Raw genomic sequence first — 15,998 nt, 5'->3', positions numbered from 1 at the left:
CTGGCTTTGTGCCCGCCCAACAGCATGCGGGTGTCAGTCTGACCCCCTGCCCCACATGCATAGAATCCTAGAATATTAGAGTTGGAAGGGACCTCAGGAGGTCATCTAGTCCAACCCCCTGCTCCCAGCAGGACTAACCTCAGCTCAACCATCCCAGCCAGGGCTTTGTCAAGCCGCAGCTTAAAAACCTCTAAGGATGGAGATTCCACCACCTCCCTAGGTAACCCATTGCAGTGCTTCACCACCCTCCTAGGGAAAAACTTTTTCCTAATGTCCAACCTAGACCTCCTGCCCTGCAACTTGAGACCATTGCTCCTTGTTCTGTCATCTGCCACCACTGAGAACAGCCTAGCTCCATCCTCCCTGGAACCCCCTTTCAGGTAGTTGAAGGCTGCTATCAAATCCCCCCTCATTCTTCTCTTCTGCAGGCTAAACAAGCCTAGTTCCCTCAGCCTCTCCTCACAAGTCCTGTGCTCCAGCCCCCTCATCATTTTTGTTGCCCTCGGCTGGACTCTCTCCAACTTGTCCACATCCTTTTTGTAGTGGGGGGCCCAAAACTGGACACAGTACTCCAAATGTGGCCTCACCAGTGCCGAATAGAGGGGAATAATCACTTCCCTCGATCTGCTGGCAATGCTCCTACTAATGCAGCCCAATATGCTATTAGCCTTCTTGGCAACCAGGGCACACTGCTGACTCATATCCAGCTTTTTATCCACTGTTACCCCCAGGTCCCTTTCTGCAGAACTGCTGCCTAGCTCGTTGGTCCCCAGTCTGTAGCTGTGCATGGAATTCTTCCGTCCTAAGTGCAGGACTCTGCACTCTCATGCTTTGCACATACGGGACAAACTCCCATGCAAACCCCAGTCACAAGCGGTCCCTGGGGAGCCCACCGGTCAGAGGGGCCTGGCTTCTCCTCCAGACCTTGTTGCCAGATAAAAACAGCTGGCACCAAGGAGCAGGGGGGCCCTAGTTGCCTCTTCTTGGGCTGGCTGCTACGGGGGGAGCGAAATGCAACAGGAGCCACTGTCAGGGATCAGAGCCCCCAGCTGCAGTGGGCAACAGCAAACAGGCAGAGGAATGAAGCTGGGGGCTGGGGAAGGGCTGGGGGAGAGGGATTCACCCCAGGACAGGACAGGCTGGATGGAATGCTTGTATTTGTGGCCGAGGGTGTTAGTGATGCAGTGAGCCAGCGCCACCCCACCCCCACGCCCCACCAGGCATCCTGGCCAAACCCTCCTCCCCACTACTCACTGTGGAGCTGGGCTTGAGTGGCTGGGGCAGGGCAGGGCGGGTGGACACCTTACACTGCTTTGACCGACCCCTCCACCCCCAGCAGGCTTGTGCTGCTGGGACCCACAGTCCTAATGACTTCGGCTTCAGATGACTCAAGCCCTGTGTCTACATGGAGATGCAGCCACCTCTGGGGTGAAACACAGCAGCCCTTTAGCCTCAATCAATGCACCTCAGTGCTGGCCAGCCCCCTTCCCCCTCCCCCATTGCGCTCCTGCCCCTCCTCCCCAGCTGTGACACTGGAGGTGAGCTTGGCGATGCCACAGAAATGAAATGTTTGCGTAGGAAAACGAGTGGCGGCGAGCTGCATTGTCCACCCAGCTGCTGTTGAGCACAGGGTCGGCAGTGCTGGGTGATTTGCTTGAAAACCCTGCACTGAAAGGCTCCTTCGCAGTGCTGGGCCGGCAGATCCCACGGCCCTGATCCAGCTGTGCACGTGCTTAACTATAAGCATGTGAAAAATCCCATTAAACCCAATGGGGCGATTCGTGCTTAAAGTCGAGCACCTGCTTACCCAGACTGGGGCCCAGACAAAGGCCATCCCATCCCAGCCACGTCCACATCGCACTGCCAGTGCACTGCAGTTCTGACTCCCCCCGCGCCCCCTTGCAGTATAGGGGCCGTGCTGTGCGAGCCAGTCTGGATTCAAAGGCCAGCTACTGGGGATTTATTTAGCTCCCTCCACCCCATAAACCTCCTGTTCCAAACATTTTCAGCAGCAGCTTTTGTAAACAACGCTGAGCCGAGATGCTTGAGTGCAGCCTTTAAAGGAGAGAGGGAGCAGTGACCTTCTCTATAAGCACCTGCCCGCCAGCTCCTCCACATAACAGAGCAGCTGTAAGGTGAAGCCCACAGGCGATGCTGATGCTATCAGCTAGCCACAGCCGCTTAGGAGGGACTGGGACTAGAACACCCCATCTAAACTGAAACACAGGGGCTGCTATGCTGGGAGCTAAAGGACCCCCCCAGCAGAGGGAACCTATGCACACCTGGGCTGGGCTGACACCGCCCCTAGGTGGGCCGGCGCTGCCTGCGATTGGTTGCAGATGTATCAAATGGAGCGCCGGCTGGGCTGCCCCAGGTGCAGCTTCTTCCAGGCTCCCTGGTGCGGTGGTTTGTTTGTGAGAAGGGGAGCGCTCAAAATGTTTGGCCTCCGAGCAAGGTAAGGGGCGGAGCGGGGCCCACCAGCCCCCCTTGTGGGAATGGGGTCTCCCACCCAGTTTACCTGGTGCTTTCAGTCCCCCCCCTGGTTCGTGGCACTGGAGTGATTTGTCCTGGACACTGGGGAAATCACCTGCTTCCTTAGCCCTAGTATCGGGGCTCTGCTCTACCAGTGCAAAGGGCTCTGGCCGTGTTTCAGGGACGGGGCCAAACCCGTGGCTTTTGGGGGCACTGGGATGGGGTGGGGGGATAATTTGTCAAAAGGGGTGAGTCCGAAACCTTCCAAAAAGCCCTGGCTGCCCTTTCTTTTCCTGGGGTGCTGGGAGGGTGGCTTCTGGCCTGGCCTGGCCAACACGTGGCTCCTATCCTCTTAAGGACCGTGGTACCTGCAGCGTACATGGTCCCACGTGCTCAGAACTGAGGAGCTGGGTGTTGTGAACAGATCGTCATCAGCGCTGGGCTCTCTTTATTTGCCTTCTGGCCCGTCCCGGCTCACACTATCACCCTTCTAACTCCCAAAACTGGGGCTTTAAGCAAAACCCCCCGGCTGGCAAGACTCCCCAGGCAGCCGGGAGTTTATTAGCCGTGTTTGTTATGTGAGTTATCACCGCACCGAAGAGCCCTGGTCACGGAGCAGCACCCCAGCGTGTTAGGCGCTGTACAAACAGCCCCCTCCCCGCCCCCAAAGAGCTGACGCGCTAGAGCTAAGACAAGAGACCACAGATGGAGGCAGAGAGACCGCTGGGGAGTGCCAGGAAACAGCGGGAGCGGGCTGGTCGGCACGACGGGCTGCGCTCGTAACACCCGCCGCCGCCGCGTGTTTTGTAGGTATGGCGGCGGAGCAGGGATTTGAAGGAGGATAAGGAGGTAGCTTTGGGAACGTGTGGGGAGCTTCTCCCAAGCAAGGGGGCAGTGTGGGAGAAAGCACGAAGGGGCTTAAGCCTCTCAACGGTGCTAGCTGTCCAAATGTCATTTGAAGCGTCTCTCTTGTTTCTGTCGCTGTTCCCGTAAAGCCCCCTCTTTCTGGACCCCTCTGGGGCCTGGTGGCAGGACCCGCCGCTGGCCCTGGCGAGGGCGGATTCCTCCTGGGACGTGGCCGCGGTGGTGGCTCGGCAGAAGGCTGCGGACGAAGACTCGGACCTGAGCCTGCTGGAGGGGGACAGTGCAGAGGAACTTGGCGTGCTGGACCCGGTGAGTGCGTGTCTCGAGCGCTGTGTGGCAACCACTCATGTGGGTCTTTTTGGGGACCTGCCGGGGGCAAGAGGAGAGATTCCCCCCTGCTTCACAGCGGCGCTGTGGGGTGGGGTTCTGGCTACATCTTTACAGGAAGGCTCAGGCGCTGTGTCGTTCATTGGTTGGTTGAATGTGATTTTTTTATGGCATGCATCTCGTCCCCTTGATGCTTTACGAAAGCAGGGGCTGGTGGCTGGGACACGGGGCGGGGAAGGAAGCAGGACGCCTGGGCTGTGGTCCCGGCTCTGTCCTTGGCCTGTCTTGTGACTTTGGGTAAGTCACTCCTTGGGTGTGTCTTGACTGCTGCCGTAAGAAGGGTGTGTTCCACTCAGGTTAGCTAACGCCTGTTAGTGGCGGGCAGGGAAGACACGGCCCCTCTGCTTTTCATTCCAGATAAAGCCTCTGGGGCAGCCGGGGGGCTGAAGAAGTTAAAAACAGAGCAGCCGTGTCTTTGCTGCTGTTTGAACCTGAGTTACAAAGACACCTGCTTGTGAACTGTTGTGTGCGGTGCAGACGCACCCTTTGCTTGACGTACAGCTTGCTTGGGTGAGCCTGGCCAGGCGTGAGCCACCAGACCTCCAAGCCCTAGCCAAGTTACTGTTGATGCTACGCGCTTCTGGGGGGCGTCGCTAGGACTTCTGGGGGCGCATCCCGCGGTGCTTTGAGCTGCTGAGCCGCTCTGCTTCATTCCCAGTGAATGGCGGGGGAGGCAAGAGGGGGGGAACTTGTTCATCCTCTGGGCACAAGGGGGGAGAACTGTGGGAAGGCGTTGGAGGAGATCCTCACTGCCAAGTGGGTGGGCTCCCAGATGGAGTGAAAGCAGCACCAGAGCTCTAGCGGATCCCCCAGTCGGGCCAGCTAGCCCAGGACGACTTCGCTCTTTCTTAAGGCAATAAATGTGTGAGTGGATAGGGACCTTCCCCTGTGACACTATCCTGCACAAACCTGGCTGGCTGCAAGGACACCGAACTCACTACGCACCACCTGGGAGGGGAGGGGAGGGTGTGAGCCAATGACCAGACTGGGGGGAGGGGGACATAAATAACTCTGGGAAAGAGACTCAAATGCACAGAAATGTCTTCAAATGAACAGTAAAATAGGATGAAAATGTCCTGGCCCGTGAGCGGCAAAGCTGATAACAGTGTTCCATCTCCCGGCTGCGTAACTTTCCCCATTAATGCTGGTTACTTGGCTTGATTAGTGCAGCTAAACTGATCTTTCTCGTTCCTTTTTGTATCCAGTTTATATTCCCAGCTCTCCCGTGTGACCCCAGTGCTGTTCTCCCACGCTAGCCCTCATGCTTGAGGGGCGCGCCCTCTAAATATTCACACATGCTGCAGGAAAATGTTTACATCCAAGCAAATGTTACTTTGCACCAGAACTGGGAGGGGTAGGGGGAGAAACAATTCTCTTGATCTTCGATTTGTTTTTCCAAAGCTTAAATATGGAGCTGAAATTTCTCCTTGTTAATTAACAACATCACCCAGCCCACCCACTGGAGTGAATGCATTGCAATGATCGATGGGAGAGCCGAATGCATTACACTGCAGCCTTATTAAAGGGCTTGGCACGACCACGTCCTGTACGTTTCTGATAAATAAACTGTAACGCTGCTGCCGAATCCAGGCACTGAAGCTGCTTCTCCTGGGTTTTCACTGGATGCAAATGTCCTCACCTTTCTGAAGCCTGGGTAAAAATGAACCGTGCCCCATCTCCATTAAAAGCCTCTGTGTAAATGAGCCCACTTTACATGTAAAGGTCTGTCTTTTATCTCCCTCTACCCCCTGCAGTAAGATCCCTTTAAACCCAAACCTGAAAACCCCAGCCCCAAGCTCTGGATGCAATTCACATGAGAGCATTCCTTGATAGGAGAGGAGAATTCAGCTGGCTTCACCCCACCCCCCCCTTTTTTTTCTCCTCCCCTCTGGGAGGGTCCCCATGTTGGGAAAGGTGGCACCGTAAGCAGGCAGTTCTGGACCAGTGGCAACTACACATCTTTGCCCGTGAGCAGGGAGGGCCCATGGTCTAAAGAGGGAGGATGGCTAAATCCAGGACAAATGCCTCCAGCCTCTCACCCAAGGGTGATGCAGCCCCAGCTCCTTTGATTGTCAGTCCCTGGCCCAACGTCTGGTGTATTGCAACACGCACTGGGGTGGAGGCGGAGACCCCAGACCAATCAGACTGGCTGCATTTGCCCACCCAGGCGCTCCTGTGATAGGCAACGTAGCCAGGCCTAGCTGCTGGGTCTGCTCCCGTTATTACCCTGTCCCGCGCCGGGGACTCAGGATCCTGAGTCAGGATGAGCCAAGAATGGCAACGCTGCTTGCTCCTGTAGTCCAGGGAGTTCCCTGCCATGTGCATTGCCAGGGCTGGGGGAGCTGAATGCGGGTGAGCAGGGCGCTGGCTCGGGTCCTCCCGGTGAGCCTGGAGAGGCGGTGAAGGGGGAAAAGCATCCAGTAAGTTCAAGAGGAAGCAGAGCTGGGAGACAGCAGCTGTTCCGAGCAGCCTTCCTGGTCTCACGCAGCAGCCAGGGTTCACAGGCAAGGGAGACAGCAGCTGCTGGGCCCCGCCTCCCCAGAGCATCTTGCGGGACTGGGGGCCCTGGGAATTTCAACAGGGGGTGGGATTTGGCCCTTTATTTAACATGCATCTGCCATCCTTCCCCGCTGCCTTGGCCGTCGCCCTGGGAGAGGGAGGGAGCCGTGCGGTGACAGAGACAGACTGCGGGGGCCGCAGTGCCAGGGCTTCTAGTGATGACTGTCAAAGGAGCAGAGTTGCCTAGTGGTTAGGGCATCCCCAGTGCTGCTGTGGACTCCGTGGGTGACCTTGAGTGTGCCACTCCCCGGTCTCTGTGAACCCCCGTCCCCACCTCTAAAGTGGGGATAATTCTGCCCTGCCTCCACGAATGGAGCTTCGTCAATTGCTCCGAGATCCCGGGGTGAAGTCTGGCCGGGAGCAATGCCATCTCTGGCCGCCTTCGCCCAGGGGTGATGTTATGTGCATTAGGGTTGCCCTCGGGGCCCTGTCACCCTGGGCACTGCACAGACCCCATGGGACACGGGCCCCGCCTTGAGAGGCCGACGCTGAACGGACAAGACAGACGCAGGGTGGGAGGAAAAGGGACTTGCGGCTGGTGTCTCCTCTGGCTGAGCTGCGCCCCCCCTCCCTCTCTGCACCGTGTTCTCACGTGCATGGCCTCTTGGGTTTGGTGCTCAGGAACTAGAAGCCATCAAGGCCAAAGTCCGCGAGATGGAGGAGGAGGAGGAGCGGCTGAAGGAGCTGCAGGCCGAGGCCAAGGCCAAGAACCACCTCATCCTGAGATCACAGGCAGGTACGGCATTTGTCCGCAAGGCCCGCTGCATGGTTTGCCCTGATGGGAGAGGCCCTGGAATGGATGGGGAGGTGGGCCTTGGATCAGGATTGAGGCGCCTTGGCAGGTTTGCAGATGGGGAGGGTGTCAGGACAGAAGCAGCGGAGGATCACGTGTGGAGCCCCTTTCTCTGCAGCCCCTTCACAGGAATCCTTGTCTCTGCAGGTATTCCCTTCCCTAGAACGGTGGAGGAGAAAATCGAGGCTGATCAGAGATCCATCTATGTGGGCAACGTAAGTGGGCGAAAACCACAATGACGCCCTCTTCGCTGATGTTCCCAGGGCAAAAAGCTCAGCAGAGCAGCTGCTCCTTGTACTAATGGACTGGGGGCAGGATGTGTCCCAAGACATGCATCTGTCCCAGCCCTCACCCTAGGAGCAGAGCTGGATGGATGATGCATTACTGGATGTGCTGCTTAGCATCTCCTCCTATGAGGGAAAAGAGTGAGAGCAGCTCTCGTGAATTTACTGGTGGCTTAAAACTGGTCTGCTTGATAATTTCCACCATTAATCCTTGGTCTGTGGCTCGCTTGTGAGCCGTTTGTTGCAAATATTGCATATTCAAAACCACAAGTGGCTTTGCCTGGACCGAGGTAGGTCACCTGGCATTGTTTCTGTTCCCTGACTGGAGGGTCATGTCTTAGAATCAGGTTTCCAGCATGAATAGGTCAGGTGCCATGTCTGATTCTTCCCCGGTGAGATTTCCCCCAAGGTAATGAGCGGCCAGCGTGCGGCCCAGGCACTGCTGATGTGCTACCCGTCCAAGCCAGGCCTTGGTGAATATTCTTTAATATGTCAAACTTGAGGATCCTCGTGGAAGATGAGGCAGCCTGAGCTGATTCACTTCTTGATTTGCAGGATTTTTCACGGGAAGGTTTTGTGGTGTTAGCTTAACTCTGCCCATTCCAGAGTAATGAGCTCTGGATCCAGAGGCAAAGATGCACGAGGGGCAAATCTATCGTGCTCCAGACAGGAGCCCCTTGACATGGGGTTAAAATCTACCAGCTGCAGTGATGTGGGCATTCAACATGTGCCCTGCATATTCACTAGCTGCTGCCGCGGGTGAGGTTTTCCCCCTATTATAGCTAGGCACGGGGCATCTCATACATCAACGTGATTTATTATCACTGTTCGGTGATTGGTCGCAGCCCTGAATAATCTGAGCGGGTGGACGGCCAAGCCATCCCAAATGACATTGCGGAGCAGGCTGGCAGGACACGGGCACGTGCCCTGGGTGGCATTTGAATGGCATGGGGATGTCTTCGCAGGTGGACTATGGCGGAACAGCAGAAGAGTTGGAATCCCATTTCAATAGCTGTGGGCAGATCAACCGAGTGACTATCCTCTGCGACAAATTCTCCGGACATCCAAAAGGGTCAGTGCTGTGTGCTAGGGATCCTTGGGTTTGGGTGGGAGGGAGGATATGCCGTGAGAACACAACACATGAGCCTCATATCTTTCCTCTAGAAACGCCATTCCCTCGTTAACTAGGGAAGCTGCCATTCCTATTTCTTCTCCTGTCCCCAGCTGAGGTCAGCAGATCTCTCTGCAGAAGCCTCTCTCTGACTTCCAGCAGGGAAAGCAACTGTAGGACCAGAATCGCTTTGGGGTGGCTTTTAAAGTTTGTTTCATTGTCCTCTTGATCTATTGCTGCCCACCCGGGTGCAGGGAGCTTTTCTGAAGACCTGCCATTTCTGGCTTTGGAGGCTAACTTGAAGAAGAAGGTTTAAGTCTGAAGCCCAGTGCTTTACTCCTTCCTCTTGCTGATGTTTGAAACCCTGGCTGGTGTCTGTCGCTACTGATGTGCTTGTTCCCTTTGGCACAGGCTGGGATGAAAGGCGCTGGGGAGAACGGGTCTGAACTTTCGGTACTTCACTGATTTAATGAACGGTGTCAGCACAGCTCTGGCAGTAGGGCTCTTATCTTGTCCTTCCGAACGCCGTGTGTCCTGTATAGCTAGCCCGGGCTGCTGGATATTTTGAAGGGACTGTTTGAAGAAGTATAAATATGTTGCACACAACACGGCACGTGTCCGTTCTGCCGCATACATCTGTTCACATTTAGCGTATGGTGGGCCACGGTGGGTGGGAATGCACATTCTGTGCAAGTGTGCTGTTCTGTGTGTGTGTTTCCATGAGCAACCTCCAATAAAGAGCCAAGTAATTAAATGGGATATTGCATAAGATCCTTCATGTTCCAGGCCACGTAATGTCTTAATGCACTCAGTATTGTCTCAGTCCATAGCCCATGGCCCTCAGGGGGAGAGGCGAGCTCTTCTGACAGCCTCTCCTGCTAGTTCTTCACATACTCCATTGTTGGCCTTGTGCACAGAAGAGCTACCTACACGCAAACATTAACACCGAGGTATATATTTTTATTGCTGTAAATAACTTGGCCGCTGCTTCTCTCGCATAGCAGAGTCACTGGGCTGGTTTTCTCCCTGCGTTACAGAGAGAGGCCAGGCTTTCTGATGAACGCGCTGACACTGTGCTCGGTGCTGTATGAGACGCTGATTGAGATGGTCCCTGCCCTGGACAGCTTGCAAGCGAAGGCTCTAGTCCTGCAGCTGGCAGTGTGTACATGGGCGTCGCTGCCTGTGCAGATCCTTGGTGATGTCAGTGGGGCTCAGTGTGGGCCCGGCAGTCCATTCAAGTGCCGTTAATTGCAGCCTCCGAGCCTAAGTCATTGAAGCTGGAAAATTTTCCTTGATTCAGAATCTCCTGAACCACTGAGAAGCTTCACTCCAGGCCCATTTCCTAGCTCTAACCATGTTACAAAATGCAGCTCTGGGCCCAGTCTCCATCGAGATCTGGATTCATTAGCATCTGTCTAGCGAGAACTGCACTTTAAACGCCAGGTGCTCGCTCAGTTTCAGATCGGTGCACGTGGCTGTACGCTACCGAGGTGGGTTGTCTAGAGCCTGGCTTACCCGGTTGTCAGAGCAATCCCAGCCCAGGGAACAAGCGCTGGTAACAGTCCTGCTTTAATAATTGTTTCATGATTGGTTGCACCCTGGAATAATTTGAGCCGATAGCTGCCGGTATCACGACAGCACCCGCCATGACGCAGCATGTCCTCCTCTCCCTTTCCAGGTATGCATACATCGAGTTTGAAGACAAGAGCTCTGTGAAGGCAGCTGTGGAGTTGGACGAGAGCACGTTCAGAGGCCGGATCATAAAGGTAAGGATGCTGGGAGTGAGCGGGGTGCAAGGAAGAAGTGACTGGTGCCAAACCTAAGGAGGGATTCGCCTTCCTGCCGAATCCACTTTGCTTCCCAGGGGCCCTGCGCCCGGAGCACAGACTGAGCTAGAGATACCTAGTTTAGGCTAACGCTGTTATACTTGGCTCCGGGTGACTTTCGGCACCGAAGAGGAGGCCTTCCAGTCCTGAGTCTGTGCTTCCAGGCCTGATTCAAAGCCAGGGACCTCACCGGGGGCTGAGCTTCTCCTGCCTGGCTCCAGCGCCTTTGCTGTGGGTTTCATTTGTTTTGCCTCTTGCCTCCCTCCTCGGAGACGCTGCCCCTGCTCGGTGACACGCTTTGTTCATGAGCTAACAGGCCCTGTCAGGATGGGTGGCCGGCTCTCCTCAGGGAAAGCCATTCAGTGCCGGACTCTGCAGCCTGGGAAATTTAGAACTCGCGTCCGCCTGCAGACCCTGCTCCCTGCTGCAGTTGGCTAACCAAGAGCCTGGGATGGGCTGTCTCCCTGCTTAGAGAGTTCCCGAGGGAAGCGTCGGGGCAGCGGTCCCGGCCACTCATTGATCTTTGACTTCTCTCAGGTGCTGCCCAAGAGAACCAACATGCCGGGTATCAGCACAACCGACCGAGGGGGCTCCAGGGGCCATTTTCAAAACCGGGGGGGCCTGTCTCAAAGGGCAAACGGCCACAGAGGGCTGAGACCAAGACCCCGAGGGAGAGTGTGCAGGTGAGCGGTGACGGTGGAATGGAGGTTCCCCAAACACTCCCCTGGCTGGCAGGGTGCGGTGCAAGATGTCTCCGGGCCTGTCGCTGTGCTAGCAAAATGCAAATCCGTGGTCGCTAGGTATTGCAAACACAGGCCGTCCCTCTCCGACCGGCTGCTGGGCGGGCAGCACTCCAGAAGTGGGGTCCGTACTGGACGGCTGGGACAAAGCATTCGCCTAGCATCTTCCATCCCCAAAGCCCAGGGCAAACGCCAGCAGAGCCCCTCCGCCTGCTGGAGGGAGGAGGAAGTGTTTATCCCTGTTTTGCAAAAGGAGTTAAACGGAGGTGGAAGCTTCCCCCAAAGCGTCCCGCTTGCTGTGTCTGCGCTTGCCTCTTCTCTGAGCTTTCCTGCCATTGCTACCCCCAGGGCTACGACCAGGCCATGCGTTACTGTAGGCTGTAACATGCGTTACTTCAAAGAGAAGGCTGCAATATCCTCTCCTGGTCACACGGGCTGTCACCTGTGGTTACCATCACCCGTGCGTCCGCGTAGCAGGCGGGAGGCTGGGAGCTGCACACCGCTGCGGACGTGGGCACCCAGGCAGGGCCCGTGGGCAACGGCTCTCCTGAAACTGAAAGGAACAGAAATGAGCAGCGACTCTTGTAGGAGACGGGGGCCCAGGGCGCACAGTACCTGAAGACATCCTTCCACCTCAGTGACCTGAGACTGGCTGGCTTCAAGGGACCCTGAGATGAGCCCTGGCAGTGGCTCTCCAGCCCGTGCTGCCTGGTTCAGCATTAAAGTGCAATGGTTGCCAGATACTGTTTGTTCTCCTTCATAGGCTCTCTGTGGATCGTCGGCTTTATTCCCTGGGCACAGGGAATTCCTCTTGATCTTGCTGCGCTGTCCGTGAAAGCAGGCAGCGAGCGCTAATTAAGCACAGCGCTAGGAATTGGCAGCTCCTGGGGGGGTCTGCCCCCAGCTCTGCCATTGACCTGGCAGGTCACTTCCCCCTCCGTGCCTCAGTTTCCTACCCCCAGGCAGGGCTGTGCTGACTGAGGAAATGCTTGCCCAGCACTGTGGAGACGGAGGGTGCTAGGTAACGGTGATTGCGGCAGTGGGCAGCCCTGCTCTCTCCGTTTTGAAGTGCACTAGTACATTCCTCCCACTCCAGCATCCTTCCCGCCCAGCCGAGGAGTGGATTTGCAGCTCCCTTCAGAGCCAGTCAACGCTGCCTCGAAGACGGCTGCTGAGCCGATAATGCCCATCACCCCTGCTGATGAGAGACCAGCAGTTGAACACGTCGGTCTCATGGGGTGCCATCGCCTAGCAGAACAGGCTGTTACACGGGGAGTTGCAGCTGTTTGTGAGCACCGAGACAGTGTTCTCTCTGGGCTTTCCCGAGGACCAGGAACGCTGCTCTGTAGTCTGTAGGAGGCCTAGGGCAGCCTGGCCATCTCGAATGTCGGGTCTCGCCCATGCAGAGGCAGTTTGTTTGGGTAACTGACTAAACTGCTGACGTAAGACCATTGCCTGAGCCATTGTGCTTTCTAACGCTGCTTTTGTTCTTCTCTAGGGGTCGTGGAAGGCTATCGGCTTGGTACTCCCCCTACTAAGCCAAAGGCCAGGATTACGCTGGAGCCTCCAACAGGACTGGATTTAAAAAGGGGGGATGGGAGAGGAGTTTAAAGGGCACCTACCCGAGCAAAGAGAAGCGTGGCCTATTTTAACCTTTTTGCTGGGATGTAACAGCGCAGTGGCATGCTGTGCACAGTTAAGGGGGTGAGCTGTTATGAGGGAGAATGGATCCGTTCTACCTGGAGCCCCTGCAGGGTGGCCACAACTCTCAATCCCAGAGCCGTGGTGGCAACTTTCCAGGAGCCAGAGGCTTGCCCTGAGTTTGGTTATGATGTCAAGTAGTTGTTGTTGAACCCAATATTCTCCCTACTAGAAAGAACAGCTGATCTCTGGGCCCACCTGGAGCGCTCTTGATGGGGGATAGGAACTGAGTTCACCAGATGGTCAGCTTTGTCCTCATCCTGTAGAAACTGGAGGTCAGAGTTGCATTTTAGGACTACATACAGGTCAGATTTGGCTCTCGGGCATCTTTGCTATAGAGATCCATGTCGCAAGGCTAGGGGTGGGTGGGTGCTCCCGGAGGACTGGGCAGAGCATTTAGATAGGGCTCTGTTGGAGCCATGGAGATAGAGGAGAGCAGAGGAAAGCAGTCTCCTCTAGGAGAAATGAGCTGCAGGATGTTCTGCTCCTAAAGCAGTCAGCTGTACTTCAGCCTGGGCCACAGCTGTCAAAAGCATCTGCTTCTGCTCCACCCGCTGCTGCCACCATGTGAGACAATCTAAGCCCTTACTGCTGCCAGAGGAGAGAAACAGCTGCCTCCACTTTGCTCTCTGACTCCCTTCTGCAGCTTGGCCTGTGGACCATGGATGCTGACATCTCTTTAGCACAGGCAAGACCCTCCATGGAAAGTGGATCTCTTCTAGCCTCTAGAAGGGCTGGGGGACAGATTCTGGGACACAGCTGAAATTCAGATCTGGCCTTATTTTTTTTTTTAACTTAACTGCAAAAACCTCATTAGGGTCTTCTATAAATGTTGCAGGGGAAATCCAAACCTCTTCCACTGAATGTTAAAGAAAACCTCATAAGGGTTTTGTCCCCCTAAGTGTGCTCTTGATTCCAGTACTCCTGGGTAGAGGAGTGAGCATAATGACGTATTTTTGGCTTGCTCAATCTTCTCCTGCTCTTCTGTATCTAAGAGCAGGATTCAGCCCTGTAAACCTCAGAAAAGAAAAGGCATTCATTCCTACCCTTGTTTCTCTTTAAACATTAGTGTATTTTCTTTGATGTCTGTGGTTACACAAGACCTGACTGCCTGCTAACCCCTTCTCTCCCCCAGTCTTGTTCTGTAGCTGAGTGCCTTGACTGGCTTCCCCTCCGATGGGCAGTTTGAATCCAGTCTCTAGAGACAAATGTGAGTTTTGTGGGTCTACGCCTAGGCTGTATTTATTCCTCTCTCAGTGACCACAGTTTGGAGATCGGTGCTTGAAGACCTAGGCTGAAAGGGCAGGGGCTGTTGCCAGCCAGGATGGAAGTGCATGGAGGGGGTTTTGTGTAGAGATCTTTGCACAGTGCCTCGTCTGCTGTGTGGCCAAGCCACTGCCACTTGTCTCACTTTCATGAGTGCTCATATTTTTAAAGGAAAATGTTTTGGGTTTAAAAAAAGCGTGGTTAAGAAACCCAGTGAACGCTGTTACTGTATAAAGTTATACATTTCAATACCTTTTATTGTAATTCCGGCACTAACCTTTCAGGACCTTTATTCACCATTCCTTTTCCCCCAGCGACAGCTGATGTAATTACTAACCTTTAACTCCAGCTTTCTGGACAGTTGAAGGGACACTGTCAGATTCAGAAGCCTATTTTAGAAACAGATTTCCCTCCCTGTTAACACCTTGGATCACTGAATTTCAAAAATCTAACTCTTTACATTGGTTTACTATTTGCACCTTATCTAGCATGGACCATAGTGAGACTCCGGTTCTCCTGAACTAGCCCAAAGGTTGGGTTGCAAATTTTATAGGGGAAGAAATTCAAACTTTTCCCATTGATTTAAAAACAAAAAAAGTAATTTCTGTTGGGAGATTTTTTGTAAGCCTTGGAACTTTTTTGGATTAACACACTCCCCACCCCCCCTAATTTTTGAGTCTAAACTACCTGGCAGTGACCTTTTAATGAGCTGTTGAAAAGGAAACACTGAATGCTGGTCTTAGCAAGTGGAAAGATTTAACTCACCTTTTTATGTGTAAAAGTTTATGAAAATAGTAATGTACAGGTGTGACTTGTTTGGGTGGGAGGGGAGTGGAGGGTGAAGTGTTTGACACTTCAGTTATTACTGATGAAATGTGTTGGTTGAGCTGAGCAGGTTTCTCTGATCAAGTTCTGTTTGTGAGAAGGTGCTGTTTAATTGTCAGATATATTTTTAAAAAATAAACGATCCTGCTGTCTAGAACAGTTTCTTCCCCAATGAAAGTGCAGAAAGAAGAGCAGACGTGTCTTTGCACTGAGCTAGCTAGTTGCCTTTAAAAGTCTCTTTGCATCCGTTGTAACAATGGCAGCCTATCCAGATCGCATTCTAATGGTTTTTATACTGGTGTGGTATGAGCACTTGTGCTACCTCCTCTGAATTTACTCCGGCCATCCAGCCTCAGAACTGGCGTCCTATCTAGTGAACCTCTACTGGTAAGCTTGTTCTATTAATAGTTTGCAATGTATTGCATTCTGTGGTCAGGATACACCGAGTTGAGATAGGTCCACCATAATAAAGGCTCAATATAAATGTATACCCCAAATTAAAAAACGGAGCAAGAGGGCCAAAAAAGTGCCACCATGGCTAAACAACAAAGTAAAAGAAGCAGAGGCAAAAAGGCATCCTTTAAGAAGTGGGAGTTAAATCCTAGTGAGAAAACCAGAAAGGAGCATAAACGCTGGCAAGTGAAGTGTAAAAATATAATTAGGAAGGGCAAAAAAAAAGAATTTGAAGGAACAGTTAGCCAAAGACTCAAAAAGTAACAAAGACTCAAAAAATATTTTAAGTACATCAGAAGGAGGAAGCCTGCTAAACCACCACTGGTGCCACTGGGCCATTGAGATGTTAAAGGAGCTCCCAAGGATGATAAAGCCATTACAGAGAAAATAAATGAATTCTTTGTATAGGTCTTCACAGCTGGGACTGTGAGGGAAATTCCCAAACCTGATCCATTCTTTTTAGGTAACAAATCTCAGGAACTATCCCACACTGAGGTGTCATTAGAGAAGGTTTTGGAATAAATTAAACAGTAATAAGTCACCAGGACCAGATGGTATCCACCCAAGAGTTCTGCAGGCACTCAAATGTGAAATTGCAGAATTACTAACTCTGGAATGTAACCTATCATTTAAATCAGCTTCTGTACCCGATGACTGGAGGATGGTTCATGTGACACCAATTTTTTAAAAAGGGTCCAGAGGCGATCCTGGCAACTA

At 53.6% G+C, this 15,998-nt stretch overlaps 1 protein-coding gene across 3 annotated transcripts; it reads left to right on the top strand.

The window, feature by feature from the left end:
- Window positions 1-2,385: 2,385 nt before the first annotated feature.
- PABPN1L (PABPN1 like, cytoplasmic) lies at window positions 2,386-14,985 on the top strand. Of its 3 annotated transcripts, none has more exons than XM_067540243.1 (8): window positions 2,386-2,455; window positions 3,468-3,645; window positions 6,904-7,018; window positions 7,223-7,290; window positions 8,325-8,431; window positions 10,149-10,236; window positions 10,834-10,979; window positions 12,535-14,985. In XM_067540243.1, the coding sequence occupies exons 1-8, from the start codon at window positions 2,436-2,438 to the stop codon at window positions 12,572-12,574; spliced, it is 762 nt and encodes a 253-aa protein (XP_067396344.1). In that variant the 5' UTR covers window positions 2,386-2,435; the 3' UTR covers window positions 12,575-14,985. The 3 variants fall into 3 exon arrangements, with proteins under 3 accessions (XP_067396344.1, XP_067396343.1, XP_067396345.1); XM_067540242.1 differs by lacking the exon at window positions 12,535-14,985 and adding an exon at window positions 11,385-12,527; XM_067540244.1 differs by lacking the exons at window positions 10,149-10,236; window positions 10,834-10,979; window positions 12,535-14,985 and adding an exon at window positions 9,508-9,818.
- Window positions 14,986-15,998: the final 1,013 nt, after the last annotated feature.

Source organism: Emydura macquarii, unplaced genomic scaffold (assembly GCF_026122565.2).
Source record: "Emydura macquarii macquarii isolate MOO-44397 ecotype Brisbane River unplaced genomic scaffold, CSIRO-AGI_Emac_v2 contig_561, whole genome shotgun sequence".
Lineage (NCBI taxonomy): Eukaryota > Metazoa > Chordata > Testudines > Chelidae > Emydura > Emydura macquarii.
This window is presented reverse-complemented; position numbering and strand designations above follow the sequence as displayed.